The following is a 22010-nucleotide window of genomic DNA, read 5'->3' on the forward strand; positions in this document are numbered from 1 at the left end:
TTTGTTGTTGTTTTGTAATTATTATTTCATTCAATGTTTTACGTCATTGCTTGCTCAGTTTACTTCAGCATCAAGTGAAAACGAAAAAATATAGGTCACATTCGTGTAGCGTATATTTGCGCAACTCTGCGCAGTTCTGCGCTGTTCCACCAATGGGATCGGTGGGACTCTGCTGATCTGCGCAGAACTGCGGAAACCTGCGCTACAAAAACGCGAATCTAATGCCACAGAACCTGCATTGCATGTGACGTAACGGGGTGGCAACGTCATTCATTCACGGCTGCCTGATTCAAAACACTGGAGTGAGTGACGCGTCGGGAGGGCGGACGGTGTTCAGTCCTCAGCACTGTACCTGCTGGATGTCCAGCCGCTGTGTTGTGTTAGCACAGCCCGCTGGGGTTTAAAGGTTGCGGGTGGATGTGTTGCCGGTTGAATGAAGGCTGTTTTATGGTCGGATAGTGGGATGTTGCAGCCGCAGACACACGTTTCCAGACGTAGCCAGTGCGCGTCAAATGTGAAACACGTGAGAGGAGGCGGCTTGACTCCCGGCTGCGGTGCGGGTCAAAACTGCTGATCTCCGGGCAAATGACTCCTTTCATTCAAAGTGGATTAAAAAGTGCTGTTTCCGATAGCCTAGTGGACCCCTGGAGACCTTTTGTGTACCATATCCTGAAAACAACATTTTCACTTTCACAGCGCGGAAGAGCTTTTCTCAGAGACTAGATCATGCAGTTTCGTTGTGCATTTTCGTTCCTTCGCGAAGGTTTGTATTACAGATTGATCACTGCATTTGACAACCAAGAGTTTGAGCACTGTTGCGCCTCAGGTGGATGCATTTAACCAATGACGCGCTCACGTATCTGTTGTGATTAGATCACTGTAAGATTTTTGAGATCCCTCTCGGAATATATTATTGACCTTTTTATTGCTATCCACCTATACGGGCTGGGTTTACAGTGTATGAAGAATGCGCACCGAGAATAACAATGATGCGTCGCCGAGAGTGGCTACCGGAGACCCCGGTGGAAGGGACCAGGAGAGGCTGGGGAAGCGGGGGGTAGAGCGGCAGTCGGACGCGCCGAGAAGCGAAGCTCCGTCTGGAGAGCAAACCGATCCACGGCAGCCACCCCTCGAAGACCAGCCCGCTGGCCTGGACGGGGCACAGACGTCACCCAAAGACGGGAACAGCGTGCACCTCATCGAGATCGGATGCCCTGAGACGATACCAGCAACCCCGAGCCCAGGCACCAATGCTGCGCCCCCCGGACCCGCAGCCGGGCCGGTGCCACCCGAGGGCGGGTTCGGTTGGCTTGTGGTCTTCGCGGCGACCTGGTGCAATGGCTCCATCTTCGGGATCCAGAACTCGTTCGGCATCCTGCACTCAATGCTCGCCAGTGAACACCAGGATCCGGAAGACAACACGTCCCAGTTTAAAGTGGGTGAGTATGAAGGGACACCTGTTGATGATGCTGCTGCTGGTGCTGATGCAGGAGAGGTAGATGGGTAAGGGAAGGAAGCAGGCGCATTATCTAAGAAAGCTATACGTGTCCCTAACTTGTCTAAACTTGATGAGTGATTTCCAGTGTGAATATTATGATGTGAGACTGTATTGTTATTTAATGTCTTGTGGCTGGCCGGGTTCGGTTAGAGCAGTATGAGCAATAAAAACTGGGTTAGTGGAATACAGATCATTATGCATTGGTTGGATGTCTGCATTTGCATGAGAACAAAAGAAATGAAGCAAGCGCACCTACAGATAGTAAGCTTTCCATTGAATCAACACTGTACAAGTAGATACAGCATTCTGAAGTATTTTGCAATTCATAAAATCATTGTGTGACTGGGAAACCGCACGAAAAAGGAATATAAATGAGCCATAAGTATCTGTTTTTCTTCTGTTGAAAACCACATGTAAGAGCACTGCGCACTGTGGTTAGATTTAAGAGCAAGGAGGAATACAAAGCTGTTACTAGGGCTACCCGTTTACCACCCATTGCTTTATTATTCAGTGTGTGAATAGAGACACTTTCCATTGTGCAGAGAAAAGGTTTAGCATTTTCACTTGTTTTTCCAAGTTTAACACCACCGGTGGACGTTTTCTCGTTACTTATTAATACACACTATATTTTATATCTTACACAGACAGTAGATCCCTTAGTAGTATTAAGTCCTGTCACTGAATGTATCTTGCCCCATTAAAACCACATTTAATAAAATGTTGACTTCATCTCTGAAGTGGTACTTGTTACACATTGGTCTATTATAGATTAATTAGACTAGCATTTACCCTAATGACAGTCTTACTGTCTTGATTTAGTGTTTTATCACTTTGTGTTGCTTGAGAAATATTTACAGTAGGGAAACACATTCATGTAATTTGATCTAATTCATAAATATAATTGCAACTGAGGTGTTTCACTTTAAAGTGCTTATAGTTGAAACAAATGTTTTAGAAATGTGTGTGTCATAGGGGATTTACTAATTAATATTTACTTGACAACTTACATTTATAGCTACTGCTTTTCCTATCTATAAATGTTGTTTTGCATTCATAATACAGTACTCTAATGCCCCCAAGTAATTTAAAGCAAAGGTTAGACGTTTTTCCATCTGTCTGCAAAATGGCCCACAAAATAAGGAAACATTTTTGATACACAAAATAACTTAGAATTTTAATTAACCTCAAAATGATTTTCCTCAATGACTGCATGAAAACCATGATGAATACTGTAATATGTTGTATAAGAGCACCAAAATAGCCCACTGGCCGAACCAATTAGGCATTTTTTAATATTAGCATAAATGTCTACATTCTTATGGAATCACCCTCAAAAAACTGACTATCTAGAATCCTTCAAAACATTTCTTTATGACCTAAATGATCAATACGTTATTTTACTTCTCCTTGCTCTGGCCCATGTATTTATTTTAGGCACTGAAGGTTATGACTGAATTTATTGTGGAGAAATTGCATTATAAGGTCCCATGAATCAAAATCTATATATTATTTTTTATTGATTTAACCTCAGAACATACCCAGGCTATGTTTTTGAAAATCAGATTAATTTGAACTGCCGGAGCAAGTCTGATCCATTGTGGAAGAAGAAGAAGAAGAAGAAGAAGAAGAAGAAGAAGAAGAAGAAGAAGAAGAAGAAGAAGAAGAAGAAGAAGAAGAAGAAGAAGAAGAACAACAACAACAACAACAAATGCAAAAATCATACAGGCTTACTAGTGACGCATTTTCCTAGTTCAAAGGTAGTCATCCTTTTATAAATTTTTAATAAAGAGCTCCGTTAGACCCCTGCCATGGGCAACGTCAATGTTTAATCATTCAAAAGGGATTATGGTTGAGCTCCCACTATGCAAAATATAGGTCAAAGCCTATATCTGCAGAAAAAAAATATTATTGCAACTTGAAACTGTCTTGGAAGCTAAATGTTCTATTTATAACTGGGAAAGAAATCTCTATAGCCTAAATAAATCCCAGGCATCATCAATTATTTGTTTCCAAGTAAAGTAGCATCTTAGCAAATCACTTTGTTGTATAATCGTAATTTTAAAAATGATATATCATTAATTTAAAGTGATGTCAAGAAGACTTTTCTGTTCCTGTAAGCATTCAGAAATAGGAAAATACTGTTTAAGAAGATTAGGTGTATTTATTAAGCATTTTCACTGCAGTGTACTTTTGCCCATTTTTTGGCAGGAATGAAAAACAAATTAATGAAAGCTTACATGAAATAAGTCAGTAGCCTTTGTGATTGTGAATTTACTTACTGAAGACTGATATTTTTATAGCAGTTGGCTATTTTTGTTAAAAAAACAGTATTGAAAAAAGGTGCTCAGTTTACACTGGTGAGAGAAAATGATATTTTCCAAAAATTGTGGCTTCATGCTGCATTTGTGGAATCATTTTGGCAGTTCAAGGAACTTTAACCACAAAACTTCTTCCCTCCATGTAACAACAATTAAGAAAAATCTTTAGCCTACACCTCCAAATTCTTTCATTCAACCAGGAGTAGCGGTCCTGTTCAGTTTAATTTATTTAATTTATTTCAAATTTTAAACAATTTGTAGATTACCATATTGTATGCTAGATAAGTGTTTGGAATGAAATTAATGGAAATGGTTTGCTGGGATATTTTAATTTTAATTTCAAAGAAAATGTACACTAATAATATGAAATATGAAATATGGGTATGAAGTCTTCCATCTTCTATGATTTGATTAATAGCCCTTGGTCTACAATGTCTGTGACCAATGGAAACACTGTTATTGTGTAGAATTTCCTCCAGTAGCACATTGTTTGTGAAAGTATTTGTTAATGTATGTAGTGATATATCTAAAAGCACTAATAAAGAGTATGGTTTCTAATATAATTAATTTCACTTTCCAGATAGAGGTAGAAACCCACACTAGCAGTCTCAAGCTTGGCTTTGAGTTAAAATGAATAAGCGACTTAATAGGCTATCTAAGAAATGAGGCAGAAAGTAACAATTTTCTGGAACATACCATACATGACAAATTTGTCTCAATAAATAATTACAATTATCCATACTTCGGGTTGATTGTAGATGAATGGTAGGTTGAAAATAGTCTTAATTGAATACTGGGACAAAATCAAAATCAGTCCTTTTTAAAAGTAAAAAAAAAACAAAAAAAACCTTGTTAACAATTCTAGTAATTGACTCAATGAAATTCCTAGGTGGCATTCTAATGTTTAATTAAATTCCTGTGTGGCATTCTGTATTGTATGTGCATTTCTTACTTACAAAAATAGTTTCTTACAAAACTATTCCATGCATCTCTTTGTGTTGCTCTTTGCATTAGTTATAACTCTTACACTTAATGTGCGGCAACTGGCCGGTATAACAACGCAAGTTGTCAATTAATCCCGACATCAAAACATTCTCAACATTAAATTGTCCACATTTAGATTGAAAAACCTAAACTGGATGTATTCTCTTATCCAACATTGGACAACAGTCCATCTAATTGGAAGGTGTCTCAAAACGTTGTGATTAAAGCTGTTTAATAGCAAGGCAAGCTTGTTATGGTCCAGTATACATTCAAATAGTACTGGACCATAACTGGAATGCACCGATTAATCGGCCGATTATAGGCAAAAAATGTAATAATCGGTATCGGCCGACTATTTTAAAATGGCCGATTACGACCTATTTTTATTATAGGCTAACGATTCTTTCTCCAGTGACGTGTCAATGACAGATAATAGTGCCAGGCTGCTTTGTTGTATATAATGTGAGAGCTTTCACACTTATGCCCCGTTTCCACTGGTTCAGGAGCGTCCAGGTTTGCTGGCCGGTTAACTGTCTGCTGCCAGACGCGCGTCACCCCATGAGGAAACCGTGCCTTTCAACAGCGAGCTGTGACTGGACTACAGACAGACAGGGAACAGATCAGAGACATTATGTGGGAAGATATAATCTCAAGTGCCGTGTGGGATCACGAAGAAATTACAGTTTTATTAACAGTATGGAGTGAAATCTTCGTACAGAAACAATTAAATGTTTACTGCTTACGGTTAATATCCGAGTGTATTAAAAACTCGGATTGCACAGGACCCCGTTGCCGTGACTAGTTAAAAATAAACTGAAGGATAATAATCGCAGCGGTAGCAGCCGATTAATCATATTTTATGAACAGCTGGCTGGTGTTTCAGGCTGTTGTCCTGTGAATGGTGTGCAGTCTGTTGTATAACAGCCCCGCAGAGACAGTCAATATGAAGGCGAACACGATTCAGTTAACGTGTGTCCATTGACAAGTTAAATTAATGAATACATACATAAATACAGCAGATCTGGGTTTCCCTCTAAAACATTAAGGACTGGTTTAATAAATGCGTCTGTAACTCTATAAACGCCATGACTGAGACGCGCACACTTTAGTTAACTAGTTACAATAACAATAATAATAATAATAATAATAATAATAATAATAATAATAATAATAAATAGCAAATATGTATTTTATTGTTGCACATGGAAACGTTTCCATACAGTAACGTAATGCTTGTCTGAATATAATGTTGTCTATACACTTTTAGCTCTTCCTAATATCTCTTAACAGAAAAGTGTATTTATTACGCTGTCTCCAATCACGTAAAGCATGAAGAATAAAACAGACAGAAGTCCTCCCACATCAGGCTCTATGGCTCGCAGTGTTTTCTGTCTTTGATTTTAAAACGAAACACACTTCTTCCATTGACATTTTTAATCTTTAAAATGCAGACGGTGTTAATAAACGGATTTTTAAAAGTAAATGTTTTGAAACTCGTCTGTCTGAAATATATAAATGTTCCTTCCCCGCTCATTTCAGATAACATACGCATAATGCATGAAGCCTGTGCACTGACGTGCATATTATCCTACTGCGTTCCTGTATTGTACGTTATTAAACACACTCTGTAAAGAACTCACAGATCATGTGTTCTTATTGAAACTGTTACCACAGTATTCATTAATTAATGCCACCAACGCTGGTTCCGCATTCATTCAAATTCCTCCGTTACAGGAAAGAAATGTATCGGCTTTGTAGACGGGTTTCACTTTGCATACCTTTCATTTCTTAAAAATACACCATGTCAAATTGATGGCCTTTTATCCTGTCTGAATGGGGTGTATAAGTATTTTCTTATTCAAATATATTGAACAATAACTTGTATAATTAATATGAGCCGAATTTAGAAGCCTCATCAGAAGCAACACTTTTATTTAATTTATGACAGGGTAAATGTCAACACATCTGTTATGTTATATGAACATCGGCTAATCATTTTCCCTATATACAGTTGTGTCCTTGTCCAAATATTTATGGACGTAATTTTCATAATTTTGGCTCTAAAGGAAGTCAAAATGTCTTTTGTGCTTCCTAGCCCTGGTCAAGTTATTCCACGCATACCTTTCTTTGACTGTGATTTGCATATTGTTAAAAAATATTACCATTAGTAAAGAACTGACATCATGTGTAATGTCTGGATTAAAGTCTTTGTGTTCCAGCCCAATATTTTGTACTGAAGACAACCTGTTGCTGTGTTGTGTATTCAGGAGATCGAGTCTGCTAACTAGGTGTAGGTGGGGTGTGTGTGTGGGGGGGGGGGTTGGTGTATGATGCTCAAAGAATATTTAAATTGAAGTCAGTTGCTGTGTAGTTTTTCTACTGCAGTTTTGCTTTTTTATGCAATTTATCGACTCTTTTTATTAGACTTCTTATTGACTTTAAAAAGCTATCCTCTATCTCCAGGCTTTGCACTTGATACACTGGGTCTGCTCGTACTCTTGTTCTGTGTAAAACCTGATAATGTTGAGTCTGTGTGGGAGACCATCTGGTTACTGGCTTGCACCTGTTGTTTTTGAGCTCCACTGACTTTGGTCATAAATAATTGTATTTTTATTTGGGTGACTATCCAAGAGCTTTCATATCTTTTATTTATTTATGTGTTTGTTTATTTATTTTAACATTTCTTTTGATTATCAGCTTTTTCTGAATAGGCCCACCAGTTCTTTAATTCAATTAGTCACTTTATACATTTTCCTTGGGAGTTCTTGTCATCATTTTAGGCCGCAGTGTTCAATGCAAATTAGATGATTTGAAGTCGAGGCTGCGATTGTTATCTGCATAGTGTAAGCAGGTTTGCATCAGTGTTGCTGCATTAGGAATCCTTAGTTTCAGAGGATTTGGAGTGAAACCAAAAAACTTTTGGTTGTACATTGGTAAATCAATGTCTAAACTAGTATACTTGTTAGTTATCAAGGAAGACAGGGGGGATTTTTATTAGTAACAGCCGAGAACCTTTTGTATAGGTTATACTGTATATTCGTCTTTGTTTGCCCCATCAATTTTCCTTTAGTTCCCAAATGTTTTTCATCATTGCCATGGCCACAACCTGTTTGAAATGCCATTTTAGTTTGCCATGCAGTTTATTTTGGTTATCTTTAAGCTGGATAAAGTAAATTTATAGATTAACAAAGTTGAATTACAAATGTACAGTATGCTTTAAGTCCAAAAACGTTATTAAAATGTTGGCGGACTGGGATCTCGAGCTGGCCAATCAGCAAGCTCTGTGACGTTCAAGGTGCTTTTACACACATGAAAAGCAAAGTATACCTTTTTTCCCCAAATTCCAAGTCTTTTCTACCATCAGGACGATTAAATACTGTTCATAAACTCTTCTCAAGCTTCAGCCGTAATTACCTTAGAGTCTATGCTAGACAATATAGAGCCCCATAAAATCTGTTTTATCATACTGATACACACGCTCCAAGACTACCATTTGAGTTTCTTTATTGCTTCTCTTCAGTCTGTGGAAGAGGGCACTGATAAGCTTACAAATACCAAGTTCCCCCCGCCCGCCCTCCAGGTATGTCTGTTACTATACTGTACCTCCTTTATTTCCATAAATCCAATAAGCTCAAAAAGAAAGACGTTAGACGAGTGAGTACCAACACTGTGTCTTTAAATTGCATCGCGTTCATATCTTCCCACGTTTTTTTGTGATGAGTTGTCTGATCCGTCAACTCCCAGGGACCGAGCTGTGTTACCGTCAGTGCCTGTCACTGCACATTTATCAGCAGAGCTAGCAGTGCACTCCTGCAGAAAGTAGAAGAGAGGCGCTTTCTGAAGCGGATTGGGCCTAATTCTCTTTAATGAGATTCTTGATGCCTTATTAATGCCTCTCTCTTATTAATATGACAGAGAACATAATTAAAAGGATATTTGGTGGGAGCTGTGGCAGCTAGTCTTGTTAGTCTTTTGATTCTCCGTTTCTTCTTTATTTGAAGAGACGGACCAATGGAGGCTGCCTAATGGTGAAAGCTTAGCTGATTTTCTTCCCTGATATCAGAATGGCTTCTGTAGTCTGCTTTTACAGTTTTACTTTTTTTTTCGTTTCTGTTTTTAAAAACGGTGAAGTTCTATCTGAGGTTTTTCGATAGCTGTGTTATTACAGTCCTCTGTGTAAGTCTTGTTAAACTCTGCAGCTTTGCAGTTCTCAATATAGTGATTAAATCTACCAGACTTCATGTGGGATGGTATAAGATCTCTTTACCTACAACACCCTGTTGCATCAGGTTTCAAATCAGTAAATAAGTAAACCATCAAGTTTCTGATATATAATACAATGCTTCAGTTTCACTTAAATGTTTTCAGAACAGTACATTTAAACTTGAGAGTAAACTTGTAAGTATTGAGTATTGTTTTCTAAAGAGGAGAAAACATCTCTGCAAGGGAGTGGCTTTACACTATTAATGGGGCACTAACTGAACTTGAAAATGACATAACAACTCACAGTAAGATGATTAGATTACAGTTGTGTGTGGACTAATTACAATAAATCGAACAATGCAGCATGAACTGGAATCAGATGAAGCTAACTAAACACACTCTAGTAAAATATAGATTGCATCTACAAAATGCTTTTTCCTGACCAGTTTTGGTGATCCAAAAACAGCTATAAATTATCTGTACTTGATTTTTGCTACCCCTTATTTACTCTTTCTCAAGCTTCAGTTAAAGATACAAATATGCTTGGAAATCTCACGTCCAACATAATTACAATTTTGATCTGGGAAACTGAAGAATCAAGAAAAATCATATTCCTTATGAGGCAGGAATTTTATTATATATTATTTTTTAGGCCTATATCATATAAAGGTAATGGTACTCTTACTACAACAGTTAGCTTTCTGTCGCCAACTGGTTTCCTTCATTGCATGGGTGTGCTGTGGCTGGACAGATAAATCCTGTTTCAACCCTGCTTCAAAGTTTGATATTGACCAGACATCTCAGTCATGAATTTTAATCAGCTGGTGCATGGCCTACTTTTTCCTGATGAGGTATTGGACTTTGAAGAGTGATAACTGTAAGTTTCATACAGTGACAAACCTTGACTAAAGCAGTGTACATATATCCGTTTGCCTGTAACGGTTGTATAACCATGGGGCATTACTTTCCAAACCTCGGAGAAGGAACTTCATATTCTACTAATTGAGATAACAGATGGGCTACAGTCAGTCGAATAACAGTGGTGCTGAAAGAGGGGTATCAGAACGCACAACTAGCCTACTTTGGCAGCTGTCCGACAACCTTAACGAGTTCCATTCCTATCAGCGAAAAACAAGAAACTGCAGTTGCCGTTGGCTAAGCAACACAAACACTAGAGGATGCAGGATTTGAAAAACATCGCCTGGTCTGATGAATCACAGTTCCTGCTGTTTCACGCTGATGGGAGCACCTGGATAAGGCGAAAACCACAGGAGTCCATGGATCCATCCTGCTGAGTGTCAACAATGTGGTGGTGGCAGTGTGATGGCATGGGGTTTGTTTCCATGTCACAGATTGGGTTGTGAACAGTTCATTAACTGGGGGAAACATTGATCTGTAAATGCCACTAGGCTAAGATTGTCCAGGAAAGGTTGTGGGAACATGACAGTGAATTCAGCTCACTGCAGTGGCCTCCCCAGTCACCAGATCTCAGTCCAACCGACCATCTGTGGGAGGAGATGGAACGAACTATTCAGAGTAGAAATCTACTACCAGCCAATGGAGTTGACATGGGCCAGCATCCCTGTGGCGCGCTTTTAAAATCTTGTTGTGTTCATGTCCCAACACATTCAGGCTGTTCTGATACTCTGTTAACTTTTTTTTTTTTTTAACATTTGCCTCTTTACTGTAACTCTGATTATCCCTGACCCTTGACTGATAGGTTATAAAGTAAATAAGAATCTGTTTCTTATGTAAGGAAGAAGACCAAATCAAATCTTTGATCTACCCCCAAATCTCACATTACAAGTTGTACCCTATCCCATTTTGATTTATGAATACAAGAAAGTATCTTCTAACAATAAATCAAACTGATAGTGTACAGATTGTATTTGCGATTTGTGTGTAGGTAAAACTTTTGGTCTATACCTAAATCTTTCAAGTGGCCTACACAGGTTTATAGATTCACAGCCATTCCAGCCATTGGGAGTTTCCCTAACCTGAGAACCACCGCTAATGAGGTATATACATTTCTTTCAGATCAAGAGTACCTGAACACAAACTGAGGTATAAATGACAAAAAAGAAAGGGATATCTCAAGGTATATTTAGGAACAAAATGTATCTATCTTTCAGGATTCTTAGAAGTAGAAATGACTTGTAGAAAATCAATTTAAGATTAAAACAACTCAACAGGGTCATAACATGGTAAAACCCCTCAATCTTAGAGCATGTTTGTCTTGTTAATTGTAATCTTTAGCTGAAGTTCAGACATTAGTTAACAACAAAAGAGGTCTTACTAATGCATCCCATTTAACCCCAAGGACTATCTATAGAGGTACTGTTCTCAGTGTGAAACTGATAACGGTTTTATTCCAACCTTCAGAACTAACAAGTGTCCCCTTGAGTGATATTGGACAAATTATTTTAATCTCGTTATGGCAGGCTGTCAAAGGTTACCCTCTTCATGCTTGCATTAGGTGTTGGTCACACCATCATTTAATTATGTTTTTTCCTTCTTGGATACATTTGCAGTCAGTTGAGACAACAAAATGGAAAGCCTCACACAAGCAAAGAAGTAATCTGAAAAGAGAACTGTCTATCATCAATTGAGATGCAGTGTGTAGAACCTGTCTCTGAAATAACTGGAAAAGTCGTCGAGATAAAGCAAATAGAACTTTAATCAAGCCGGCTTGGAAGCCCCACGTCAGGAAATTCCTTCAGTGAGGACTTAATGTTTACAAACATGAGTGCAGCTTTATAGGAAAATGACGTAGAATCTTGTGGCCGTTCATCCAATCAGAAGCTTCAAATGATGCAAGCTCTGGAAAGTTTGTAGGCTGCCCTGAGGTCATCATAGAGGCAGATGTCTGGTCCTGTTACAACATACAAATGGTACGATCTTGTGGTTTTCTTAACAACGAGGTAACATCTTTAGCTTTGAGAGGAGAAACAGGAAATCCACACACAGACAAACCCAAGGGTGGATACATTCGGGAAAATCCATGGGTGATACATTCGGAGAAACCCATTTCTCTTATCATACAAAAACAGAAGAAGCAGCATAGAGAATAATTTCAATAGGATGTATCTTTAACAACCACTTTGTTGGTTTTGCTAGGCTAGATAAAGCTAATTTGCTCAGTCTGTATACAAGCCATTTCTAATGCTAACATCAATATAAAACATTATATAATTATAACAAAACACTTTCTTCAACTTTCCTATACAGAGTCTTCACAGTGGCCATGAACATAATCTTATTTGGAATGAGCAGAAACATTCTGAAGGGTCATGCAATAGAGCCCTTATTTTTTTGTAGCACTACATAGGCACAATAAGAGAGGAATGTGACATCCTGCACCATAACATACTTTTCTTTCCAAAGCTGGTATTTTACAACTGTAATTAATCAAAGTAAGTGTAGGCCTGATTCTGTTAAAGGTAATTGCAGTCAAGTACAATTAAGCTCAACCCGTTAAACAAAACTGCTGCAAATAAAAGAGGCTGGTTTGACTTCTCTCTGAGACCTTCATTAAGTTCCAGAATTGTTGTGTCAATCTAACATTCAAAATATATATTGATTACTTTTTCAGCACATATTGACTAACCCCAAGAGGTTGACGTCTCATCACATGACCTAATGGAACCAAGCCAAGAACCAGGTTCCTGCTCATATATATTTTAAGGCATGCAATGCTGTAGAGGCTGTTATCCACTGCCTCTACAGAATTGTGCAATTCTTTAAAAGAAACATACAATGTAGTATAGTGAGCTGTTTTCTTTTCTAGCAATATTGCCATGAAAACCATGCTTTCTAAACTACTCTTCTATAAGGGATTTTTCTGGAAACCTTAAAAGGAGATTTAATGTAGCATTCACATACAATCTGGGCACAAAACAGCCCTGAACTCTTAGGGTTTTCAGTTGATGGATGTTCCTTCTGTTGGTCTCTCTTCAGTAAGCACAGGCTTATGGCCATATCTTTAAATAGTACTACTAAGCCAACAATGGCTTAGACATTCAAGGTTGCTAATTGAGATTCCCTAGAGAGCACAGTTGTTGTTGGTACTTTTTTTAATTGATCTAGTGCAACAGAAGGACTTCCTTTGGCAGTGAGTGCAGCTTTTTTTTGTGGCAGAGCTATTCACCTAAGCAGGAAAACAAGGAACTTCCCTACACTTGGTAGGGTCTAAAAACCTGAAGGCTTTGAAAGCTTGTGGGAGATGATAAGCTTGATTTTGTTTTTTTTGTTTTTTTGTTTTTTACATTAACTGTTTTAGGATGTCTACTAAAGACCTCCCACAGAGAGAGACCTTTTGAGAACTTGGCTGACAATAATTATAGAGGGATTTTTAACTTTTGTAAACAATTGAAGTGAAAGGCATTTTGGCAGATTTTACTTGAGTGCATTTAATGGAAAATTCAGGTTTTAGCTTTATAACTACCATAGACTTAATGCAGCTCTTTGTAGACAGAGTGACGCTGTTTGATTAGAATATAATATTTTAAAGTTGGGACTCTGGTGAGAGTTTTATTTTGCATTTTTGCTGGTGAAGGAGTAGGGTATATTTGATGGGAGAGCTACAATACACATCTACAGGGTTGGAATGCAACCGATCTTGGAGAGATTCCAGAACAATATTTTATCTGATTATACAAGGTGTATGGGATTTCCAAAGGCATAGGACATTTCCATTTGCTCAGAAAACATCAGAAGTATTCAGGCAACTGTAGGGCAGGACAGGAAATTGAGTAAGATTTGAGATACACCTATTTTCTACACATATGTTGAAATTAGTTTTTTTCCATCATCTCGTGTGAAGAAAAATAAGGAAAGAGAAGTGATCTAGCCGTTATGGCAGTTTAAAAGACTTAAATAAGCCATGTATGCAAATCATAGAAGGAGGTGAAAGGCTGCTTAGGTTATATTCACAGAATTTTGAGTTTAACCCATAAATGACTGGTGCATTACAGATGCTGATGGTTTTCTGTAAATTAACATCGGGGGCAGGAATAAAAAGTTTGAATTACAAAGCTAGAGAATGGTTTTCTAGGTCTACATAAAATTAGCAGTTGGTTCATGGACTGGGCCTAACCGAGATAAATAAATATTAAATATCTGTTTCCATGATTCTGAATTCGGTTTGGTGTAGGCTAAATATGTATACATTCTATTCCAGCAATCTAGTTTAGGGTTTGCTAGAGTCTTTTTGGATATGAAGCAGTCATTCAAGAGTATTTTAAGTTTTACACATCTGAACCTATAATAATTCCTCTGTAATCAGCAAGTCTTTAGCGGTGCATTTTTATTAAGCCTCAAGGGAATGGACCTATAGTGACTTTGAGGCAGTAGCTAAATTCTAGAAATTGTAAATTGCTGATATTTTTTGTATATCAAAGTTAATAACATGTATTGAAGTGTGTTGTGAATGTCTCTTGCTTGTTATTTTCACACATGTGATGAGAGGTATTTAGCTGTCCATAGGAAATGCTGTATTGTAATTTGTTGTAATTGTCAGATAGCATGACATTCCTGAGAAACTTGTGAAGAATTTCAAGGCAGAAAAACTTATTTTGTCAGAGCAACAACACAAACACAGAATAACAGCCTGGAAGGAGCACTTTATACAAATCTTTTTATATATATATTTTTTAATATTTCATTAAAATTGATCGAATTGTCTGTTGCATAATACCAAATAAAACCACATTCAATGCAAACTAGGCAGTCTTGAAAACGAAATTAAAAGTGCAGTATTGTTAATAGATTTAAGCTGCTGTATGTCTTGAATCGTATTGATTAGTTTTACGTCACACGCTGGTCCAAACACAGTCTTTATCAAGGTCAGAGTTCTACCATCAGAACAATTACTGGCACGACAGAGTTTGGGAACTGATCATAGGGAACAACACTCTGTTCATTCCCTTTGCTCTTATGTATTTGCATATCATCAAACCTTAAAAGTAAAAGTAAAGATTTTGAATCACTAAATAGTCAATAATGGGGGTGGGGGGGTATCCAAAATAGTATTCCATATCTCCAAACACAGTTTCATTCCTGTTTTCGTTTCCTGTTATCAATCTGAAGAATTCATACAAAAATCTTGAAAAAAATGGTAACCTATGAAATGGGAGAAATGACAAAGCAGTGAAAAATCTTTTATCTGCTGCTGCATCAAATCAAACATTTTCTTCCTCTCAAAGCGCTGCTTCAAAGCTAACTTCAATCCTGACCTGAACAACTACTTTATAGTAGTTTGAAGGTTATTTTAATTGACTTGTTTTTCTGTTTGTTTTTTTTATGTTCCCAGTTACCAGCTGCTTAAGTTAAAAATGTTTTGTACGACATGGTTTTTGTTTTCTTTCTAGTGTTCCCTTTGAAAAGGGACTTTAATTCTCATGAAAGGTGAGAAACAATGGCTCTAGACACAGACCGGCGCCGTGCCAAGAGGCGCCAACAGAGCTTCCTCTCACAGCACTGCTTCTTAATGTTGTTCAGGTCATGGCTGAGGTTACCTTAGATGTTGGCCTCTCAAGAAAACCATTTGAATTGTTTAATTGGTTTGCGTGCATTAATGCAATACCACTTGATATCATCTCCTCAGATTAAAAAACAAAACAATAAAACTAGTCTTGAGAGCTGAAGAGGCCCACCTTTTACAAAACAGTCTGCTTGCTCAGGCCTCTGTCGCAAAGCAGTGTTATTGCGAAATGACAGCTTAGTAAAAATACACAGAATATCTGGTATGAACAGGACAACATCTGAATAGGCCAGTCTCTTAGAATTTGCACAAATAGTAATGGATCAAGGTAACAGACACTATTACCATGACATGTATAAGAGTATGAAGAAAAATTATGTTTACATGATTGTAGTGCTGAGCACACAATCACACACTAAAGTCATCAAAAGGAGTTAATATAATTGGTTATGGTACTATTTAGCACAGTGATTTAACTGCAAATGAATACCAACAGGGTGGAAGTGAGTATCAATGTATCATTCACTTAAACTGCTGAATATAGGGTCATGTGTAAAAACAATCGGCACAGGGCCACAGCATTTCCCATACGTAAGTGGTATGGAAGTGATCAGAGAGCCTCAAACAGCACCTCAGGCACTGTTTTGACATATTTGTAACGTGGAACAAACTTTAATATTTGTATTTCAGTTGAAAGTTTGGGGTATAACAATAGCACCAACATTGGTGTTGGCTTGGCAAACCCATATGCTTGTGTATTTACTTGTTTTGGTTACAGTACATGTAGTGACTGTGGACACCCTGCCTTAAAAAATTGTTTTAGCAGAAAAAAGCTACTAAAAAAAACAAACCCCTGATTTATTAATTGTATTTTTTTAGTTTATAGCCTCCAACATCCTACATGTTGATGAGATCACCCATGAATATGATAAATAATCCAGAGCTAATTCTTGGAAGAATGTCTAATACATAATGTATTTTAGTGGAGCAAAGTTCTCTCTGAACTATCAAATGTCTCACACAGCAGCTCTCTGTATTTGGGTAGTTAAATCTGATTAATTTGCTCTGCCTTTTACGGCCTTTAAAAAAACTCTGGAAGAGTTTTTAAATAAAATCTGGATGCAAAAGAACTGCTTGGTAAATAGCTTGTTTTTTGTTTTTATAAATTCAGACTGTCAGGGTTAATTTGTTGCATTCCTCTCTATTGTACCATAAAAAAGTAATTTAAATTGTTATTAATTTAAAAGAATGTGTTGGATGTGTTGCATTCACATCCATTCGTACTTTATTTAACAGCAATCAGGAGATCAAAAAATGCTTAATGTTATGAAGTCACCATTTCATGCATAGACTGTAAATGCACTCCAAAGACTACTGAAAAACACAGATTGGGAATGATGACTGAAAGCTATCAAAGATAAATAACACCTACAAATACCTGAGAAAATCATCCCACCTGTTTTATCTAATCCTCCAGTACTTTTCCAGTAAACAACAAAGTCTGAAAAACAGACTTCACTGTTTACCTGAGATTACACTGTTGATAAGATTATGAAATACTTGCCTCCAGGCTAAATTATTAAAAAAAAAAAACTTAATAAACTGTCTAACCTAGGTATGACAAAACTTTGTAATGTTTAACAAAAAGGTGGATGGCCATGACAGCATTGATTTCCAACTAGGACAAAGTATTGTGAACCCTGAAGTGAAATTACCAAATATCATAATCTCTGTCTGTTATTTCAGGAGACCAGCAGCCTTGGTTAAACTTTTACAGGGAGTCAGCTTTTTTTCTCTCTAATGTAGAAGTATTCTTTGTGTCTATTTATTCAGGATTTAAAGTGACTGCAACTTTCTGCCTTTTATTTCCTTTCTTTGTATGGTTACTCTTTTACAATTGATCACTTTCTATAACTTGATTTTATTAGCCAATATCTGGTAGTATGCCATGTAAATTAAACATATTCAGTTTCAGTCTTCATGCTTTTGCAGACATTATGGGACTGGCCTCAGACCTCAAAAACATAGAAACACATCTGTGTTGTTTGTTAGCATTAATTGTGGGTTCAAACTAAAAATATAATGTAAGTTTACTATATAGGCCTATATAAAATGTTTTTTTTTGTTATCCCCCAATTGAACTTCTCCCTTAATAGAGAGGAGGAATACTTAAGTCAAACTGTAAACTGCTAGGGCATAAAGATGATTTTATAAATAAAAACTACAAAGCAACCACCCCAAAGGGACAGTTTATGGTCTTCAGCCTGTACTGTACATGATTTATTAGAATTGGATTCAAACTCAGTTGAGAAGAACAGCCATTTGCTTAAGAAATGCATTTTGTTCCTTCATTACAAGCATTAGTTCTGGCAAAAATGTACAAAGTAGGCAGTTTGTGTACTTTGAAGTGTGTTTACTTCGCCTCCTGTAGTCTTACAGTCTTTACCCAACGTTTGGGCACTGTTTATGTCCTCGAGTTATTTAGTTAACCCGGCACCATTAATAACCAAATGAACTGTTAATTTGATATTTGATGACAGTTATTTGAAACATGTAGCCTATTACTGTTTTATTTTTGTTTTATATTACAATCTAGTTTATTTTTTATATACTGTAGAAACCAATGCTACTGTATTAGACAACAGCCTCCAGAAATAAGATACATTATGCAATACCTCTGATCTGACAAAAATCTCACGAATGGAATGCAATCCTGTTAATGATCAGCAGTGTGTGCTCCCTGGACTTCAGTGGGTTATCCATCTTCAGATATTTGTTTTTCGGAATTGCATAACTTCCAAAGTGTATTCCTGCATATAAACCAATGTTAGAAAATTAGTTGGGGTGGATTTTTAGATTTACACCTTTAACCTTTTACAATTTATTTTCAGAAATAAGGCGTATGAATCAAATTATTTAGAAAACCTTCAATGCCTACAGTATAAAATGTTTTGCCTGAAGCTTGTAAACTGCAGAACTATGATTGAGCAAGAGTTCTTATTTTTCAAATAAACGTATGCTGTCCATAAAAAAACAAAAAATCTTCTGTCTCTGATAGGTGTCTGGCAGGATGCCACAGTGCACATCAGATGAAATAATTTGTTTCAATTAATTTTGACAAATCATAGGAAAGGGGTAGGAAATAAATAATCCGAATATTTTCAGGAATGTCCTGAAGTGCACATATTGAATTTATATTTAATAACAAGTGGGCTGAATTAAAGATAAATTTAAGGACATTATATGCATACATTATTTTGAAGTGTCTTTTCTCCCCATCCAGTTCACAAAATATGTGATTATGCAGTGCTACCACCAAACATGCCTCAGTCAAACCACCAAACATTTTCTGTTCAGATAAACCGCTTGCCCTCCAGTCTGCTTTACACATTGCTTGGAATTTCTTAAAGGAGGCTAATTGATTTGTGCAGCTTTGTGAGCCAGTTTAACTGTAGCATATCTGAACATATTTGAATGGATAATCCCTGAGTTAGAAGCATAAAGGATTTAACATTTTTCTAGATGTAGAAGTCTTATTTGATCATATGCAGTTATAATTTATAGGTTAATTTTAATATACATTTTCATGAATCAGACATGACAGCAATTTTAGTTCAGTAGAAAGTTTCCTCCTGTTTACATTCTCAGACAAATTAGTTGCTCTCTCATTTGTATATAAACAACACTTTGCTTCTACATTTTTACTTGAATGTTTGTTTAGAACTTGGCAAGCTTTCTCAGGGTGTGTTGTCAAGCATAATGGTTACATAGACGTATCCAAAATAGATAATGGATGATGTTAAACAAACTGGGCTGCTGTACTGTGGCTTAAAACCTCATCAAGTTGCAATTACAGATGTCAAGTTGATTCTCTCCAAATTCCTTTCTGTCCTTGTGTTAATTTTCCATGAGAAGCCTAAATTCTAATTAAAATTACTGTATGCATTATAAATAAGGCGTTTAAATATTTTAAATATAATAAAATAGCTTTTTTACTGTTTTGCAGTCATGCAGAACACAGGGCCCTAACTTAAGCTGTTTTTTGATTGTAGTTGTACTAAGGCAAATCAGAATACAGCATTCATTCACTTTCATAAATGCCTGATGCTTTACTGTGATTTGTGTATTCACACTATTATGTAATTCTCACAAATTTTCCTACTCCCCCTCCCCCTAGCCAGTATGACATAATTAGAGAACGTTTTGAATTGCATAATTACACATTAATATAAGGAGTGCAGGCAGATAACTTTTTGCTACTGAGAGTGGATGACTTTCACAGCTTGTGCTGCACGACTCTCATCTAGTTATTGAATATGATGGAGATTCCTTGTTGTCAGTTGTTGTCAGTAGTTTATAGAATAAAACATAAATGTTCATTTTACCCAAAACACATACCTATAAATAGTAAAACCAGAGAAACTGATCATTTTGCAATGGTCTCTTATTTTTTTCCAGAGCTGTATTATGCTCATGTTTTGAGCTGAAACTTAAAACAGAATTTGTACCTCAGTAGATTGTGTAGACTCCCTAATTTTATAATGAATGAATAACATACACAGAAAGCAACACAAACAAGCAAAATATTTGTATATAGCTCAAAAGTGTTGAATCTTTATGAAAGTAATCCATGGTTTCACATATAATCCACAAACTGGATTATTTTAAATTATTGAACATTTTGTTGTTTATTCCTTAAAGAGTTGGCAAGAGGCAACACAGAGTTGAGATGGAGATAGGTGGTGAGTTTTGCATGTTCGTCAAACAATTCTATTGCATTGTTTGATATGCAACATAGTGTTATTCAAATCTTAAATCAAATTTGATAGGCAGTTGCCTTTATTCAAACTAACATTCTATGTACAACTTACACAACTTTAAAAGCAGGTACAGCATAGATTTAGCCAAATAAGGAAGCTAAACAAAACTATTTAAAACATTTAAAATACGACTATGGTTTATGTTATTAAACTTTAAATAGAGCTAGAAAAATAACAGAAAACAATATGATGTTACATATAATACCTTACAAAAATTTTAAAGATAACTATTTTCCATCTGCACATTTTGACAGTGGTCATAAATTAATCTAATTGATCTGAGTCTAGAAACCTCATTCAACTGATACAGTAGGCTGTGATAGTCGTGTGGCCACGCCCCCATTACCCAGAAGACCTATGAAGTGCGCTTGACATATCAATGATGGATAATTTTCATAACGCAAGCCCTGCATTGCTCTGTGAACAGTGCAACCACTCATTTTAGTGCTTTTTAGACTTAAAGAAAATGCACAGCACCCACACAGTTATTCTGATTTTAATTTGTTCTTCATCCTCTGGGAGTCAGTCATTTCTTTTGAAAGATGCTTCTAATCGTTAGAAACCAAATGTAAGATCCCACCTCCTGTACTCTGCAGTGGAATCCAGTCTGGCAGCAGGAACTACTGTAACAAAAATGCTCACATGAAGATTTGTCTTCCAATTATTTCCTTGCGGAAATTGGGGATTTAACTTTCATTTCCAGGGATCACAGAGCATTTGAACAATCTAAAATAACAGAAATAAAATAAAGAATTTGTAGGATATAAAAAACACAAACCCACCCCATGTTTCTGTTTTTGTTTGTTTGTTTAGTGTATAGTAAATAATAATACTGGTGAGGGTTGCACTCTCATTTAAGAACATTACTTATAATTTGTAGATTTTGAATCTTTGTCATGGCCATTAATTGAACAATTAGTCATATTTCTCAGTATAAACATGTTTCACTCTGAAACTCTTTCATTTTTAAACTCATTAAGTCATAAAATGAAAGATTTAATTGTGTTTAGAAATCTGCTGCCATAGAATCCATGTTTTATGCTTCTGTGGGCTATTGTTATTTTATTGTATGTGTTCAGATCATTCATATACAGGCTACATACTGTTGGCCCTGCTTTGTCTTGTCTCTAGTGTATAGCTCTAAAAGGTCATTCCAATCTATCCCATATTAATAAAGATTCAATGCAGGTGACATGACAACACAACAGAAAGGATAATTGAGAGAAGGGTTCATTAAAGGACTGTATTCATGTTTTTTCTTTAAATGTTGGATGCTTATTTATGGATTTGTTAGCTGCTTAACAAAACTGATATTTAGATTATGGTGTGAATTTCGACCTCTGTCCTAGATTGAGAAATGTGCCACAGTTTTTTTTTCAATTGCACTCTATCACGGAAACTGCAGGAAGAGTCTTGACCCTACCAGCTACAGGGAAAAGTAATATAGTGTTTAAATCTGATTATTGCTGTTTTATTGTCATATTCAGAAGCAAAATATACCCAGTGTTTTTAACTATAGAGTCTGGATATTTCAAACAAAGGTCATTTTTCATATTTACCTCAGATTTATTAAGGTATTCTGAAGCAATTTTTTTGTATGATTAATAAATAGCAAAAAACAAAGTTCCAAGAGGCAGTCAGACATGGTAAACTTAGAAATGATGTTCAGTGTACCATTTAAATCTTAAATGCAAATTCGTACAATA

At 36.5% G+C, this 22010-nt stretch overlaps 1 protein-coding gene across 2 annotated transcripts in view; it reads left to right on the forward strand.

Moving 5' to 3' along the window:
• The first annotated feature begins 295 nt into the window (after positions 1–295).
• slc16a2 (solute carrier family 16 member 2) overlaps positions 296–22010 on the forward strand; it is a 42831-nt gene continuing 21116 nt past the window's right edge. For both annotated transcript variants that reach the window (XR_010820117.1, XM_066714950.1), the window contains exon 1: positions 296–1439. Coding sequence is in view for 1 of the 2 variants with exons in the window: in XM_066714950.1 (XP_066571047.1) it covers positions 968–1439 (472 nt within the window). In the remaining variant the exon portion in view is untranslated. The remainder of the gene's footprint in view (positions 1440–22010) is intronic.

This window comes from Amia ocellicauda, chromosome 10 (genome assembly GCF_036373705.1).
Source record: "Amia ocellicauda isolate fAmiCal2 chromosome 10, fAmiCal2.hap1, whole genome shotgun sequence".
Classification (NCBI taxonomy): Eukaryota; Metazoa; Chordata; class Actinopteri; order Amiiformes; family Amiidae; genus Amia; species Amia ocellicauda.